We start from the raw sequence: 15,604 nt of genomic DNA on the forward strand, positions 1-15,604 counted from the left end.
CTATTTTTTTTCTTCTGGTTGTAATCTCTGGACAAGGCCGGTCAGGTCTGCGTAAAATAAGCTCAGACCAGAGGATTGTGACAAAATCCTGCCCTTGTCAACGGAACATACTGCCTCCTAACAATGCAGTTTATTTCAGCAATAATGGATCCTTAATAACTCAAATTAGTTGGATGGTGTTCATCCTTCAAACTAGTGTTGTTCTTTGTAGTCTACTGTTTGTAACAAGGTTAGGGAGTTAAAATTAGCTACAGAGAAGTTCCAGTCTGTACATTGTTCGTCAGCTGGTGCTGACAAATGAAGTTGAAGCAAATGTCTTTAACTTGTCTTTAGATGGCATGAATGTGCTCTTCATTGTTTCTGATGACCTGCGTCCTGTTTTGGGCTGTTACGGAGACCTTGTCGTGAAATCTCCAAACATTGACCAGCTGGCCTCGCAAAGTGTTGTGTTCCAAAATGCTTTTGCCCAAGTAAGTGATAGAATTAGGGATTCCTAAACTCTTCTGTGATTTCATATTAGTATTATTTATTGTAATGCCTTGACTGCAAAAAAAGCCCTGTTTATGTGCTTTCTGCTATTTTTGCACATTGACATTGCATATCTTTGCATACTGACAATATCCTGTTCATCTTCTGGATAATACGATAAGGCCTCTTCTTACAGTTATCCATGTTTTGCATCCAACTGGACAATTGTTTTTTAAATGGGTTACAGAAATTCATGGAAGCTAGGTCTGTCAATGGTTCTTGACCATAAATGGAACCTCCATATTCAGAGGCAGCCTAACTGAACCCCAAATACTGGGGACATATGACAAAGAGGACTGTTGCCTTCATGACCTGCATTTGATTACCCTCTGTTGACTACAGAATGATGGATTTGATGGGGGGGGGGCAGGGGAATTCAAGAGAATGATTCACATGACTATTTTTCAGGTTCCTTGAGAACTGGGTTGTCATGTCTGTAACAGCTCAAGAATGTGCTCTTCCATCCCCTCTTCTTTTTCAGCAAGCTGTATGCGCACCCAGCAGAGTATCATTTCTCACTGGGCGCAGGCCAGACACCACCAGACTCTACGACTTTCATTCGTACTGGCGGGTACACGCAGGCAATTACTCTACGCTGCCCCAGTACTTCAAGGAGAATGGTTACATAACCATGTCTGTAGGGAAAGTGTTTCACCCTGGTAAGCTCTGGAAGGGATCACAAAACTATGAGATCTGTCGGCACCAGCTTTTCTGAAAGCGAGATGGCCCCGCCATTTGTAGGAGAACTCAACTGAGGTTGAACACCACCCAACATTTTCTTCTCTGCTGTGTTTCCCCCCCCCCCAGGGGTTTCATCAAATCGTAGTGACGACTATCCGTACAGTTGGTCCGTTCCTCCTTTTCATCCCTCCTCTGAAAAATATGAAAACACGAAAGTGAGTGGACGCTTTGTCTCTGCGTAAAATACAAAGGAAGAGGACTTTGACAGGGTGAGGGGACTGTACCGTAGGGCTTCCTGGGTGGGTGCTGCTTTGAGTAGGGCTGTTGCCTGTGGAGCGGAATGGTGCCAGTTCTCACCCTGTTGTGGGAGGAGAGCCGGGAGCTGCACTTTTGGGGAAGGGACGTAGCTCCGCACTTGGCATGTAGAAGGTCCCAAGTTCAATCCCTGGCATCTCCAGTTAACAGATCTCTGGGAAAGATCTTTCTCTGTGCCTCAGACCTTGGAGAGTCACTGCGAGTCAAAGGACACAGTACTCAGTTAGATGGGCCAGTGGTTAAACTTGATATGAATTAAGAGATTCATATGCTCCTACGAGCAGGGATCCTTCCCAAATACAAGTAGCATCCCTTTAACTGGACTTAATTTTTTTCCTTGTGCCGTCATAGCAACTTTGAATTTTTTTTAAGGTTTGCAAAGGGAAAGATGGGCAACTTCACGCCAACCTTCTGTGCCCCGTGGATGTTGCTGAGATGCCTGAGGGTACCTTGCCAGATATCCAGAGCACTGGGGAAGCGATCCGTTTATTGAAGATGGTGAAAGAAAACAACAGCAAATTCTTTCTTGCCGTTGGGTATCACAAACCACACATCCCATTCAGGTACCCTCAGGTAAGGATGCTGGAACAAAAAAAAGCTGTCTGATACCAGGGGGCTCTGTTCCGGGCAATGTTCTTTTATATACATTACAAGCAGAAATATGCAGCTGAGGGAGTGATGTGTATTGTTTCATTCGGCATCCCCCCAATAACCGTTATTGGCCCTCCTCCATGGTTCTGGTATTGTTTGTTCGTGTTTTTATTGAATTACGGTATTTTATTATTTTAAATGCGGTTTTAAATTATCCGGATATTTTAATGCTTTTATGCATGCAACCACGGGGACCCTGATTGGGTGGAAAGGCCGCATGAAAATGTTTTAAAATAAAGAAATGGAAACCAATGTCAAACAAGATCTAATGAAAAGAATGATCGGTTCACTCAGAGTGGGGGAGGGCCATCCCTAACCCTTAAAGAGACAAAATAGTATTAACATAAAAATGTAGTGCAGAATAAGCTGATGCAGTCAGATGTGACAGACGGATAAGCAAGACGTGAGCACCTACATGATTAATTTCCTCCACAGTGAATGATGTACCTACCTTGGCTTTAAGAATCAGCACTGAGACAACATTTGCTGTTCATTCAAGTTTTGCCACAGCGAGCCTTACATGATGCCGCACTGAAACCATTTTTCTTTGCTCAAGGAATTTCTCAAATTGTACCCCCTGGAAAACATCACCCTAGCCCCAGATCCTGATGTTCCTAAAGGATTACCTTCTGTGGCATACAATCCCTGGATGGACATCAGACGTAGGGATGATGTTCAAGTGCTGAATATCAGCTTCCCTTATGGGCTAGTTCCCGAAGACTTCCAGGTAGGTGGTCAAGGGCCCTTCTTCGGCACCCCAGCTAAGCGCACGTTAACTATGTGGCTGTGATCGGAAGGTGAGGAGGAGAGTGTCCAGTAGCTGAAGTTTTGGGGCATCCTTAACATAGTATATTTGATGCAACACCATTGCATACCACTGCTGATCTTAACATGTGAGAGCCAGCATGGTGTAGTGGTTAAGAGCAGTGGTTTGGAGCGGTGGACTCTAATCTGGAGAACCGGGTTTGATTCCCCACTCCTCCATATGAGCAGTGGACTCTAATCTGGTGAACCGGGCTTCTTTCCCTACTCCTCCACATGAAGCCAGCTGGGTGACCTTGGGCTAGTCACAGCTCTCTTAGAGCTCACTCAGCCCCACCTACCTCACAAGGTGTCTGTTGTGGGGAGGGGAAGGGAAGGTGATTGTAAGCTGGTCTGATTCTCTCTTAAGTGGTAGAGAAAGTTGGCATATAAAAAACAACTCTTCTCCTCCTTGTACCAAATAAGTTGGGAGTGTGCAAGAATGCAGGAGGAGGCTGAAACAGAATCCATACAGTGACTTGCAAAGAGCCAGCTGAGCGTAGGGGGTGTAAAAGAGTGTAAAATATTGGACTAAGGATCTGCAGACTCAGGTTCAAAACCCCAGTCTGTCATGGAAGCTTGCTGGGTGACCTTGGGCCAGTCAATCTCGGCCTTACCTCCTTCATAGGGCTGTTGTGAGGATAAAAAGGCAGGAGGGGAGACCCATGTACGCCACCTTGAGCTCCTTGAAAGAACAGCCGGGCAAATATGTAGAAAAGAAAGAAAGGAAAGGCTCGGTGGTGGCTCAGGGTATCCAGACATGTGGGCTGCCTGATTAGATAAACAGATGAGCCTGAACTCCCTGCCGTCTTGCCCAAGGCCTGGGGGGCAAAAGAAGAAAATCAGGACCCTGGGAATTATTCAGGGGGATTTTCCTGTGACATTCAGCTTCAATCAGCTGTAAATTAATCCTTTTATAACCAGAATAAATTTAAGGGTTATGTTCTCTGGCATACTGAAGGATATGTTCCAGCCCTTTCTTGTTAATAGGACAGCTACGTCAATAGCAAACCAATCTTCAGCGCAGAGACGCTGGCAGGCTTCTAAAGTGGCAGGAGCTCCCTGACAAATAGCTTTGGTAACTGGGAATTATTTGTCATCTCCCCCTTGACTTTTCGTAGCGGCAGATTCGTCAGAACTATTTTGCATCTGTCTCTTACTTGGATGAGCAAGTTGGGAAGCTATTGACCGCCTTGGATGACGTGGGGCTCTCCAACAACACAATTGTCGCGTTCACCGCAGACCACGGTAAGTCCTCTGAGCCTACTTGTGAACTGGGGCGCTGCATTTTGTTAAAGAATTCTCTCTAGGTACAAATGTCTGTAGGTTCATATACCATCTCTATTGCTGATATATCCAGCACCTACATACTTTTTCCTCTTAAGCAAGAATGTTGATTGTTTTGCAATTGTATGAAGAATTGTATGCTGAGTTTTAGGAAACCAAGCATGTTTCTAGTCCCCATGACTGTGATGATAATACTAAAAGTGCAGGCATTTCATATCGGTAACCCAGAAGTACCTTTTACCTGGCCTTTTTGAAGCAAGAGTACCTTTTTAAATGCCAAGTGGCATCCTTGCAGCCGTCATATATTTTGCAGTCATATATTTTGCAGAAAAGCCTTGGAATTAAGGTGGGGGGAGAACTGTGGAAGCAGTTGCAGTATTGCTACAAGAAAGCATTGTCCTATGTTGTTCTTTCTTTCCACTGCCACTGTATTTTAAAAAGCATTTTGCTAACAGTGTTTTAGCACAAATAAGCCTACAGTCACTTCTCCCAGCCCCCAAGTGCTTTTGTTAGTCATTTTTCCCCTAAGATAAAAAAGGAACCACATTTTGCAAGAGTTTCCTGCCGCAGGCATTTGCGTGAGTGCCTTTTTGTGAATCTGTTCTAGCGAGATCTGAAACAGTAGCTTCAAAGACGTCAAGACCTGCTCTGCAACTTGCGGCTAGCGCCACCAATGAAATTTGGAGGGGATTGATGGTTCGGAATGTGAATTTGCTGTGCTCATGACACTCGATCGTATTCTGAACCCAGCACCATCTCCTCACAGTTTTTCTCTGACTGAGAATGTAATCTGACATGGAGAAGTCCTCCCTGGCCTGCTTCCTTCTGCTCATCTCATATCTGTAGGCTGGTGGCTACAGCTGCAATAAAAACGAGGGTAGCAGCAGCAGAGATCCAGATCTGTATGTCTGAGAGGCCTTACGTCTTCCTTTGCAGCTGGAGTGCTAGCATCTCAGGGGCGTTGGGAGAGGTAGTGCTCCTAGGGAAGCTGGGTCCATGAAAGTGGAGGGCATCCAAACACCTCCTTGATGTTCTTCATAATGTCATCAGGAGCTCATCTGAGGTTCCAACTTTTGGAGTGGGTTTTGAAAAATATTTCTCTGTTTTCAGATTTTGGGGGGAAATAATTTGTTTTATGGAGCCTGCTTCCAAATTGAGCCCAGGGAAAGGTCACCTGTTACTCTTTGTGGTTTTGAATATGACTGTTGATGTTGAAAATTGAAATGGTGACTTCTTTCTTCATTGATCCTTGATCTCCTCCAGGGTGGTCACTGGGCGAGCATGGCGAATGGGCCAAATACAGCAACTTTGATATTGCAACTCGGGTCCCACTGATGTTCTGTGTGCCTGGAATGACATCTCCTGTCTCTTACCCAGGAAACAGACGCTTCCCTTTTATTGACCTCTTTGCCCAGGTTTCGAAACCTCTACCCCAAGGTAAATTTCCAACATTTACAATAGTAGATGCATGCTTGTTATCATAGCAGTTCTTTTTGATGGCAGTCACATTAGAGAGCTTACAGATGCAGTTGCTTTGATTGACGGTTGAGAGATTTGCAGGAATATTTCTCTGTTCATTCTAATTTATCTATCTAATGCATTTTTATCTTGCTCTTCATTCCAAGGATCCTAGGAAGGCATACCATGTTCTTCTTTCTTCCACTTTATGCTCCCAGCAACATTTTGAGCTAGGTTAGGCAGAGGGATTGTGACCGGTTTCACGTTATCCGGTGAGTCTTTCCCCTTTAGTGCAGTATTCAGTTTCTGGAGTGCTCTGTCACCACCATAAGGCCATTACCACTGTGTAGTGAATTCAATGTATTGTAGTGGTTAGAGTGTTGCACTAGACCAAAAGAACCTGGGTTTAAATCCCCACTTGCAGTGAAACTTTTTTTAAAAAATATATATTTATTCAATAAAATTAACAACAGCAAAAACAAAAACAAGATATAAAAAAACATATAGCAGTTTTCATAATTTAAAATACAATATATATTTAAAATTTAAAATACAATATATATATATATATACACACACACACACACACACACACACACACACACACACACACTTAAGAAAACACACCCTGAATTTCTATGGTACAGCTTCACGGTTTAGTCCTCTATAAAATAGCTAGACTGTCATCGCAGAAAGTTGTCCTTTCCCACCCTTGATTATAAGATTTTCCATTTTATTTACAGTTTGTAACCATAGCTCCTCTAGGTTCATTGTATCACCATTTTTCTGATATGTTGTTAACTTAATTAATACATATATTTCTTTTACCAACCATTCCTCTATCTTTGGAGTCGTTTTTTGTTTCCAATGTCTGGCAAAAGTCATTCTAGCTGCAGTTATCATGTGTAACCCCATACATCGTTTATCTTTAGTTAGGTTAGGGGCTAAATTTAACAAAAGTATCTCAGGCTTACATGGGATATCAATCTCCATTCCAACAGACAGATATTTCACTATTTCAGTCCAGAACGTTATAGCTCTCTCACACTTCCACCACATATGAATGAAGTCTGCTTGTTTTTTATCGCAGTACCAGCAACTATCGTTCATTGATTTGTAGATTTTACTTGTTCTAGTTGGAGTTAAATGCCACATATATACCATCTTAATTAGATGCAGTGAAACTTAATGGGTAGCCCAGGACCAGTCATTCTGTGTCAGCTTAACCTACCTCACAGGGTTGTTGGCGAAGTTACAAATGAGGAGGGGAGAAGCGTATAGGCCACCCTGAGATCCTTGGAGAAAAGGTGGGTTAAAAATGCATCAACACAAACCAATTAATTCAGCAAGTTGATCTGCTGACAGCTTCAAATGCTCCCTAACTTCTTCCATAACTCTCCCCTTCCCCATCTAGGCAAACCCAAAGAAATGGTCGAGTTGGTGTCTCTCTTCCCGACACTTGCTGAGCTTGCCGGATTAAGAGTTCCCCCTCCTTGCCCTACGGCTTCGTTTCACGTCTCTCTGTGCACTGAGGGGCAAAGCATGGTGCGGTATTTCCCGATCGCCAAGGGAGGGCATGGAAGTGGCGGCAATGAAGGCGAGCTCCACCGGCCACCGATTGCTTTCAGCCAGTATCCGCGTCCTTCCGATACGCCTCAGATGAACTCCGATTTGCCGCTCCTTAAAGACATAAGAGTGATGGGCTATTCCATGCGCACTGCGACCTACAGGTGCACCCTATGGCTGGGGTTCAATCCCAGCAACTTTTCTGTGGACTGGCATGACATTCATGCAGGAGAGCTGTATTTTGCAGAAAGCGACCCTAACCAAGACCATAATATGTATCAAAGCGAGGGACACAGTCATTTTGCCAAAAAGCTTTGCAGGATTTTGGAGCACTGAGATTGGGATTAGACTCTCATCTGTAAAACTGAATTGAATAACAGGCATATTGTTTGTTGATATGTAGTTTTGGGTTATACATAAAACAAGTATAATCCCAGAGCCTGCTTTATAGGGTCTCTTGGATTGCAGTTTGTGTTTGTATGGAATAAACTCAAACACATCTTGCATTCTTGTGTTTTTGTTCCTACAAATTACTCCTTTTCCCCTGTATTTTTATCAGGACATTTCAAAGTGGTGTAGGAATAATATTAGCCTGGCATCATCAGGGGCGGGTGGGATATAAATAACAGATTATTATTATTATTGTTGTTGTTGTTGTTGTTGTTATTTTAAAATATTTTAAAAGAACTCTATAAGGAAAGAAAACGACTGGTGCATCCATCCACAGAATCAGTTTGTCACCATTTTTCAAAGGCTATCTGTAAGAGATGTGTTTATTCTGATCTGTGGAAGGCTAGCAAGGATGGGACCAACCAAATAGTTTGAATGAGGGAATTCTTAAATTCTGGGGCAGTTGCTGCAGAGGCATGTTCCTTGTAGAGACCAAGCTAGTCTCTGAATGAGCTGGGTACAGGAAAAGGATTTTTCTCTCCTGATCTCAGGCTTTGGGAAGCTGACAAAAAGCTCACAGCAAAGATCTTATAAGTAATTTTTAATTTATAAAAAAACTGCCTCTACCCCCTTTATTTTTGCCCTCCCATCTTACTGTGACTATGTCACTCCTATGTCACTCCTTTGGAAGTCTGTCACCGTTTTCTTGAGCAAAGGTTCTTCTCAGATATAATGCAGCAAAGAGAGTGTGGCTGAGAAGGGGAGTTTTTTCACATGAGAAATTTCCTGGTCCAACTCTCCCGTTAGACCTTAACTCATAAGATGGCCATTTGTAAGCTGCTCTCCTCTCAGCCTCTGCAAGCACCCAAGCTTTAGCACAGACTTGTAACACAAGCCTCCTCTCCACTGGATCCCGACTGATAACATAGATTCTCATACATCATGGAAGAATATTTTCTGTTGATGGCGTTGCAGAAATAACAAGGAACCTAAGAGTTGAGCTGAGAACTAAAAATTCTTTAAAAGTAATATATTTGTACATTTATTACATGTACACAATATAGAAGAAGAAGAATTAGTTTTTAGATGCTGACTTTCCCTACCACTTAAGGAAGAATCAAACTGGCTTACAATCACCTTCCCCTCCCCACAACAGACACCCTGTGAGGTAGGTGAGGCTGAGAGAGCTCTAAGAGAACTGTGACTATCCCAAGATCACCCAGCTGGCTTCATGTGGAGGAGTGGGGAACCAAACCCAGTTCTCCAGATCAGAGTCCACCGCTCCAAACCACTGCTCTTAACCACTACACCATGCTGGATAAAAACACTGGGCCTGGACTTCAGGCTACATATAAAACCGCAAGTATAAACCATTACAAAAATAATCAACACCGTTGATGATATGCAAAATATAAATGACCAATAGACCATAGGCGTTTCAGCCTCTTGGGCTTTCCTCAGTGGTCAAATTATACAAAACATGATTATTAAGAAAAAAACATATCCAGAAATGTAATTGACAAAGTATTTTATCTGAAATTTGTAAACCTTAAAAGGGGGGGGGGAGAGCCAAATTAATATGACAGAAATAAACCACATTGTGATAATGATGAGCTTACAGACGAGACTACCCTGGACCCAGTGAAGTGTACCCTTTATTTCCTTCCCCAGTACTTGGGGCCATGGCCTTTGCCCACGTCTGCAATATGTGTGCAACAATCCATGTGCAATTTTGTGGCTATTTAAACTGCACTGTCGAAATGCTAAGGTTTTTTTTTTTTAAATTAAGGCCTATGTATAACATTTTAAAAAGGGATATACAGAATAACTGTCCAAGGCAGAAAAGTCCTGAGTGGCCACGTTTTTATATTTCTCCACAGACGGATCTCCCAGTTACCAGGCGCTTGCTGCGTGTTGTTTTCTCTGAGGGCCGCTCCTCTTCCCTGGTCTGACTAATGTTCTGTGTATAACAGCCCATAAACAAATACAAACGGCGTAAGTGATGCCATTAATTTGAGTTTTATGCTTCAGGAAGGCTGAGCAACCGGGTTCTGGCCTTGTCAAAACCCAGGCCTAATGGTCGATTGTTTACTGATGAGGAAGGAGGGGCTGTTATGACTTCGTTAATAGCCGTGTAGCACTCTCCCCCTGACACACGTGGGTCTACTCAGAAAGAAGTCTGACTGAGTTCAGTGTGACCTACTCATAAGTAAAGATACAGCTTCAATATGTTATTAAAACATGAAGCTGCCTTATACTGTATCAGACCCCCTTGGTCCATCAAAGTCAGTATTAGAATCATAGAGTTGGAAGGGGCCACCAGGGACATCTAGTCCAACCCCCTGCACAATGCAGGAAATTCCAAACTACCCCCCCACACACCCCCAGTGACCCCTACTCCATGTCCAGAAGATGCCAAGATGCCCTCCCTCTCATCATCTGCTTAAGGTCATAGAATCAGCATTGCTGACAGATGGCCATCTAACCACTTCTTGAAAACTTCCAGGGAAGGAGAGCTTACCACCTCCCGAGGAAGCCTGTTACACCGAGGAACCGCTCTAACTGTTAGAAAATTCTTCCTAATGTCTAGATGGGAACTCTTTTGATTTAATTTCAACCCGTTGGTCCTGGTCTGACCTTCTGGGGCAACAGAAAACAACTCAGCACCCTCCTCTATATGACAACACTTCAAGTACTTGAAGATGGTTATCATATCACCTTTCAGTCTTCTCCTCTTCAGGCTAAACTACTATTGTCTACTCAGACTGGCAGCGACTCTCCAGGGTCTCAGGCTGAGGTCTTTCACATCACCTACTTGCCTAGTCCCTTTAACTGGAGATGCCGGGGATTGAAGATGGGAACTTCTGCATGCTGAGCAGATGCTCTACCACTGAGCCACAGCTCCTCACCTAAGGCTATTTGCCTAAAGGACTAGCCAGATATCCTGAGGATCTCCGAAATGCTGAGATTGACTGTAAACCACAGCATAGGTGCCAGTTTGCCTTCTTTGGGCGAGTCTGTCCTTTTTCACTGGTCTCAGAGGGTAATCTTTGGCTTGTCACTCTCTCCCAGCCTATCCTACCACACAGGGTTGTTGTGAGGGTATGCTGGTCAACCTGAGCTCCTTAGAGGAAGGGCAGGATATCAAGATAATTTCACTGAAACTTTATATCAGTCATCTTTATAATCCAAATCTGATTTGGAAAGGAACATGAAGGAAGGTGATTGTCCACCAGAGGACAGCAGTGTTTCAGCTAACAATTCAGATCATTCTCAAAATCTTAATTCTGTCAGTAAACTATCGTTTCTCTCAACAGCAAATGTATCTTTTCCAGTTAAGGCTTTTAAATTAGCATATGCTTGGTCACCAGTGATGAATCAAACTTCCATTCAGGTGATCAAACAAGGAAACTGTCTTTAACCTGAAAAGTAACTGGTTCTCTCTTTAGTTCTCTTGCAAGCCCTAGGTGCACCACAAAAGTCGATAATGTCATAAATACGTGAGGAAAGTGGATTAGTAAAAATTCTCATGGCCTAGAAAATTGCATGGGCTGATTTGAAGGCCGGTTTAAAGGGAATACAAATGCTCCATTTGTCATGTGTGATAATAATTTGCTTCATTTTAAAGTTCAGTGTTGGAAAAACGGTTTAAGGGGAAAAGGGTGATACCTGGGTGAGCAAATGGAAGGGAAATAATGGTGGGATCTTTGCAACTGCAAGTAGAAATGGTTCTTATTTGAACGGTTTAGATACTGTGGCTGTATGTCTAATAGTTCTGCAGCAGACACAAACAGCCATCTTACTTTTATCTGAAGTTCCCATATTGCCTCCTTTGTTTCCTTTGCAGAGTCAGAATAAGCCTATAAATAGCTTGGTTACATATTCTGAGAGCTTTGGGGCAAAGGCCGTTCAGATGAACATTATTCCCGCAACTAATCTAGTGGGAGAAAGATCTTTGTCTCAGTGCAACAGCTGTTTTCAATGCAACCTTTGATAAGAATATCTAGTTCAATAATCTTCAACCTTCCCAAATCTGGGACCTACCTTTGACACCAAGGGGCAGCATGGGACCCACCAAGCTGTAAGCATGTGACAGATCGGTTACATGTTATAGGAAGAGGGGGAACCAGAGTTATAACCTCACTTATGTCAAGACTAGGTCAGTGGGCAGCAGTTCAAGACAAAGTGGCCAGGGAACAAGCTGAGCACCCAGGATATACCACAGGGGTTAGAACCATGGAGAAATATTCTCCATCCGTGAGTATTCTTGCCTTGCCATCCTGCTGCTCTTCTCAGGCTTACCGCTCTTGATAATTTGAGGAGTGGATTGGGGGGTTCCTAGAGTATGACTCAGAACAGATGCGAAGCCCATTGACCCTCCACCTGGAAGTGACATCACATCCTCCATGCTGCTCTAGAAATATCCCTAATCTCTATGGTAAAGCCCATAGAAATTGGGGTAATTCCTAGAATGTCATTTGGAAGTGATTTCATATTCCCTCAAAACTCCACCCTCCACAGGCACCCCTCCCCAGTTTACTGGCATTTGCTGGTGTAGAATTGGCAACATTAGGTAGCGGTTGTGGTGCCCTTGCTGCATGTACACAGGCAGCAAGTCTTTTCAAGAAAATGGTGGCTGTATAGGTTAACTAATGACCCAGTGCACAGGGCCGCGACCTATAGGCTGATCTAGTCTAGTACGCCGTTACCTAAAGCCATATGTCTCAGAAGGCCTCCAAGAATGGGCATGATGGCCAAAGACTGCCCCTGTAGTCTCCCAGAAAAATGATATTTAGTGGTACACTATTACTGATCATGGAGGTTCCATTTGACCATTATGGTTTGGATAACCTCTCCTTCATGAATTTGTCTGATCAGTTATTATTCTATTTAAAGCTTTCCCTCTCAGCTACAGCCTATGACCAATGGAGATAAACTTCAAATCAGGTTACGACCATCACTATATCTCTGTGGTAATAGAGTCCATAGGTTAACTATGCATGTTGTCTGTCCCGAGTCTACTGCCCATTAATTCCATTGGGTGCAACTAAGTTCTGTGGAAGATCACCAGACATAAACTGGCTGTCTACAGCTGTCCCTGCCTGTCCTTGGCAAACATGGTTTTCAGCACATCCATCCTTCCTTCAGGAAGCTCTGGGCTTTGCCACATTGCCATCACCACAACCCTGTGAAGTAGGAATAGGCAGAGAGATCATGATTGCTCCAGTGTCATCCTTGGTGGGGATTTGAACCCAGCTCTGTTTTGGACCAAGTACAAACATAGCTCTGGTTTTATTTCAGGTCTCCTGCGATTGCCACATGTGTGCCATTTGTTCTAGCAGTTTACACAATAGATTAGCAGGGAGTGGCCAGGGAAATCAGAGGGCTACGTAAGCTATCTGCTAGAAAAATATGCAAAGTCCTCCACAATAGAGCTTCATTTCGATACTGCTTCCTGCATTTTAGGGTATGCACTTAGCCACTCCACCTGGAGCACCATCAAAGCTATTTCATATCCTTTATTTTAAATATCCCCCAACAAGAACGGCAAAAATGTGTCTACAAAGTCAAGAGTTGGATAATGGCAGTTTTCCAACGCTGCCTCTGCTAGCGGGACAGGATGTGTTGTTCTTTAGGTCAAAATGGTCTCCAATAACAAGCACGAGAGCACACCAAGAGCAATAAAAACAGACGACTTGGGGAGAGCACGAGGGAAGGAGAGCGGCAGAATGCAAAGCCAGCATCATAAAATAAATGAGATGCCACTGCTGACCCTCTTTCGCTCGGCAACAGCTGGAGCAAAAGGCATCTGTCTGCATCAGCAGATTTTGCTACCTGTCTGGCAAGTTAGGAGCGGCCACACAGGAGATTCTCGAGTTAAGCAGAGAAAAGCCGAGTCAACAGACAGCCTTCGGTTAATAAACCAGTGTGCGAGCGAGATTTAACTTCATACCCTGGTCTCTTCAATTACCGCTGCCCTTCATTGTGTACAAGATGTAGTGGCCAAAACCAAATTCCCCTTTCAAACTCAATTTGAGAAAAATAATAATATTTCTCTGGGATCTTGGAACAGGCAGCGAATGAAGGAAGGATGTGGTTTTGAAGCTCTAGGATGTTTATGGTTTGGAAACTGAACTTGGAGTTTGATGATCCGCCTGCTGCTTTCACTGGCACGACAAACGAAAGTGCAGCTTCTTTGCAGTTCAGTTGCTTGCCCTGCGAAGTCAGGCATTGTGAATTGGTAACATTCATTGATAGGACAATCCAACTCTGCAGTATTCATTCTGCAGCTCATGGAGAGCCAAAGTTCCAAAAACCATTGACCAAAAAAATACCATTGACCATTGACCAAAGTTCCAAATACCATTGCCAGTTTACATCTGAACATGTAGGTCCCCATCACTGTTGAATCCCAGCCAGCTCTCGTGTATCTTGAGAAGGGGGGTCCCCAACCTTTTTGAGTCTGCAAGCACATTTGGCATTCTGACCCAGCACGGTGGGCACAGCAACAAAATAACTGGCTTTTACAGGAGGCGGAGCCAGCCACAAAATTATTACCATAGCTTAACTTCAGTAACACAGGGCAGAATCTTTGTGCTGTGGTGGCAACTGCAGCAAAAATAAATAAATAAATAAAAATAAAAAGCCTGCCCAGCCAATCAAATATCCAATGGTCAATCAGAAGCCATGCTGGGCAAAAGCCCTACTTGGCCCCAACCATTTCCTAAAAACACTTGACGGGAACCAGAAAAGGTGCTGCTTGGGGGCCTCCTGATCTAGAGTGAGGAGAAGAACTCCTGATCTAGAGTGAGGAGAAGAACTTCCCTCTCTGCCTTCTCACTCTCTTCTCAAAACAAGGGTCACATTTCCTGGAGGAGAACGAGCTGGTCATGGAGAAAGGGAAGTAAATCCACCATCCACCGTGGCCAGTTTGCTCTTTTCCTGGTTGGCTTCTACGGTGCTGATGGTCCTACTCTTTTTGCTGTGGCCAACTTGCACTCCTCCTGGCCGCTGCTTGGGTGCTGGGATGAGGCTGCAGAGAAGGGCTGGAGGTTGCTGGAGAGGAGAGGCCTTTTACCTCCACCTAGGGTTGCCAACCTCCAGGTACTAGCTGGAGAGCTCCTGCTATTACAACTGATCTCCAGCTGATACAGATCAGTTCCCCTGGAGAAAATGGCCGCTTTGGCAATTGGACTCTATGGCATTGAAGTCCCTCCCCTCCCCAAACCCCACCCTCCTCAGGCTCCAACCCAAAAATCTCCAGGTATTTCCCAACCTGGAGCTTGTAATCCTTTCCCACCCCTGGCATGAGGCTCACAGCTAAAGGACCCTCACAGCTCACCTGTCCTCTAGGCCTAGCAGCAGCTGTTTCAAGGTGGGAGTCACCTACCGACCATAGTGGGCTTGCTCATTTCCCTGAAACATGGGGCGAATGCCACATTGGGAAACAGTGCTCAGAAGAGCCATGGGTGGCATGGCAAAGAGCTGCCAAGGACAGGCAGGGACAGCCGTCAGAGGTGAAGCAATATTGGCCCCTTCCGACGCCAAGGCTGCATGCTTCCAGCCAGCCAGCCTCCACCCGGCAAAAGGTTGCCGGGTGGAGGTTTGTGGCAGCTGGAAGTGCACGGACCTGGAGCCGGAAGGGACCGCTGCCACCGCTTCGCCTCTGCCGGCGGGCATCCAGGCAGCAGGCTGCTCAGAGGTGAGCTTCAAACGCCGGCTGGGGCAGGGAGGAGGGCACAGGGAGAGGGGGAGAGAGAGGTGTGGGTGGGGTGGGGAGAGGAAAAGGTGCTGCCGCCGCAGCTGTTTTCCTCGCCGGGGCCCGGCAGTGCCTTCTACCCAACAGGGAAAGCAACCGAATTTGTTTGCCCCTGGATTATGTCCCCGTGCGTTCAATTTTTTGACCACGGGACATAAAACGTGAGAT

At 44.6% G+C, this 15,604-nt stretch overlaps 1 protein-coding gene across 1 annotated transcript; it reads left to right on the top strand.

The window, feature by feature from the left end:
* Positions 1–337: 337 nt before the first annotated feature.
* IDS (iduronate 2-sulfatase) lies at positions 338–7,625 on the top strand. Its single transcript, XM_056859338.1, has 8 exons — positions 338–470; positions 1,010–1,187; positions 1,336–1,424; positions 1,897–2,097; positions 2,732–2,902; positions 4,098–4,224; positions 5,527–5,700; positions 7,136–7,625. The coding sequence occupies exons 1-8, from the start codon at positions 339–341 to the stop codon at positions 7,621–7,623; spliced, it is 1,560 nt and encodes a 519-aa protein (XP_056715316.1). The 5' UTR covers position 338; the 3' UTR covers positions 7,624–7,625.
* Positions 7,626–15,604: the final 7,979 nt, after the last annotated feature.

Source organism: Euleptes europaea, chromosome 13 (genome assembly GCF_029931775.1).
Source record: "Euleptes europaea isolate rEulEur1 chromosome 13, rEulEur1.hap1, whole genome shotgun sequence".
In the NCBI taxonomy this organism is placed as follows: domain Eukaryota; kingdom Metazoa; phylum Chordata; class Lepidosauria; order Squamata; family Sphaerodactylidae; genus Euleptes; species Euleptes europaea.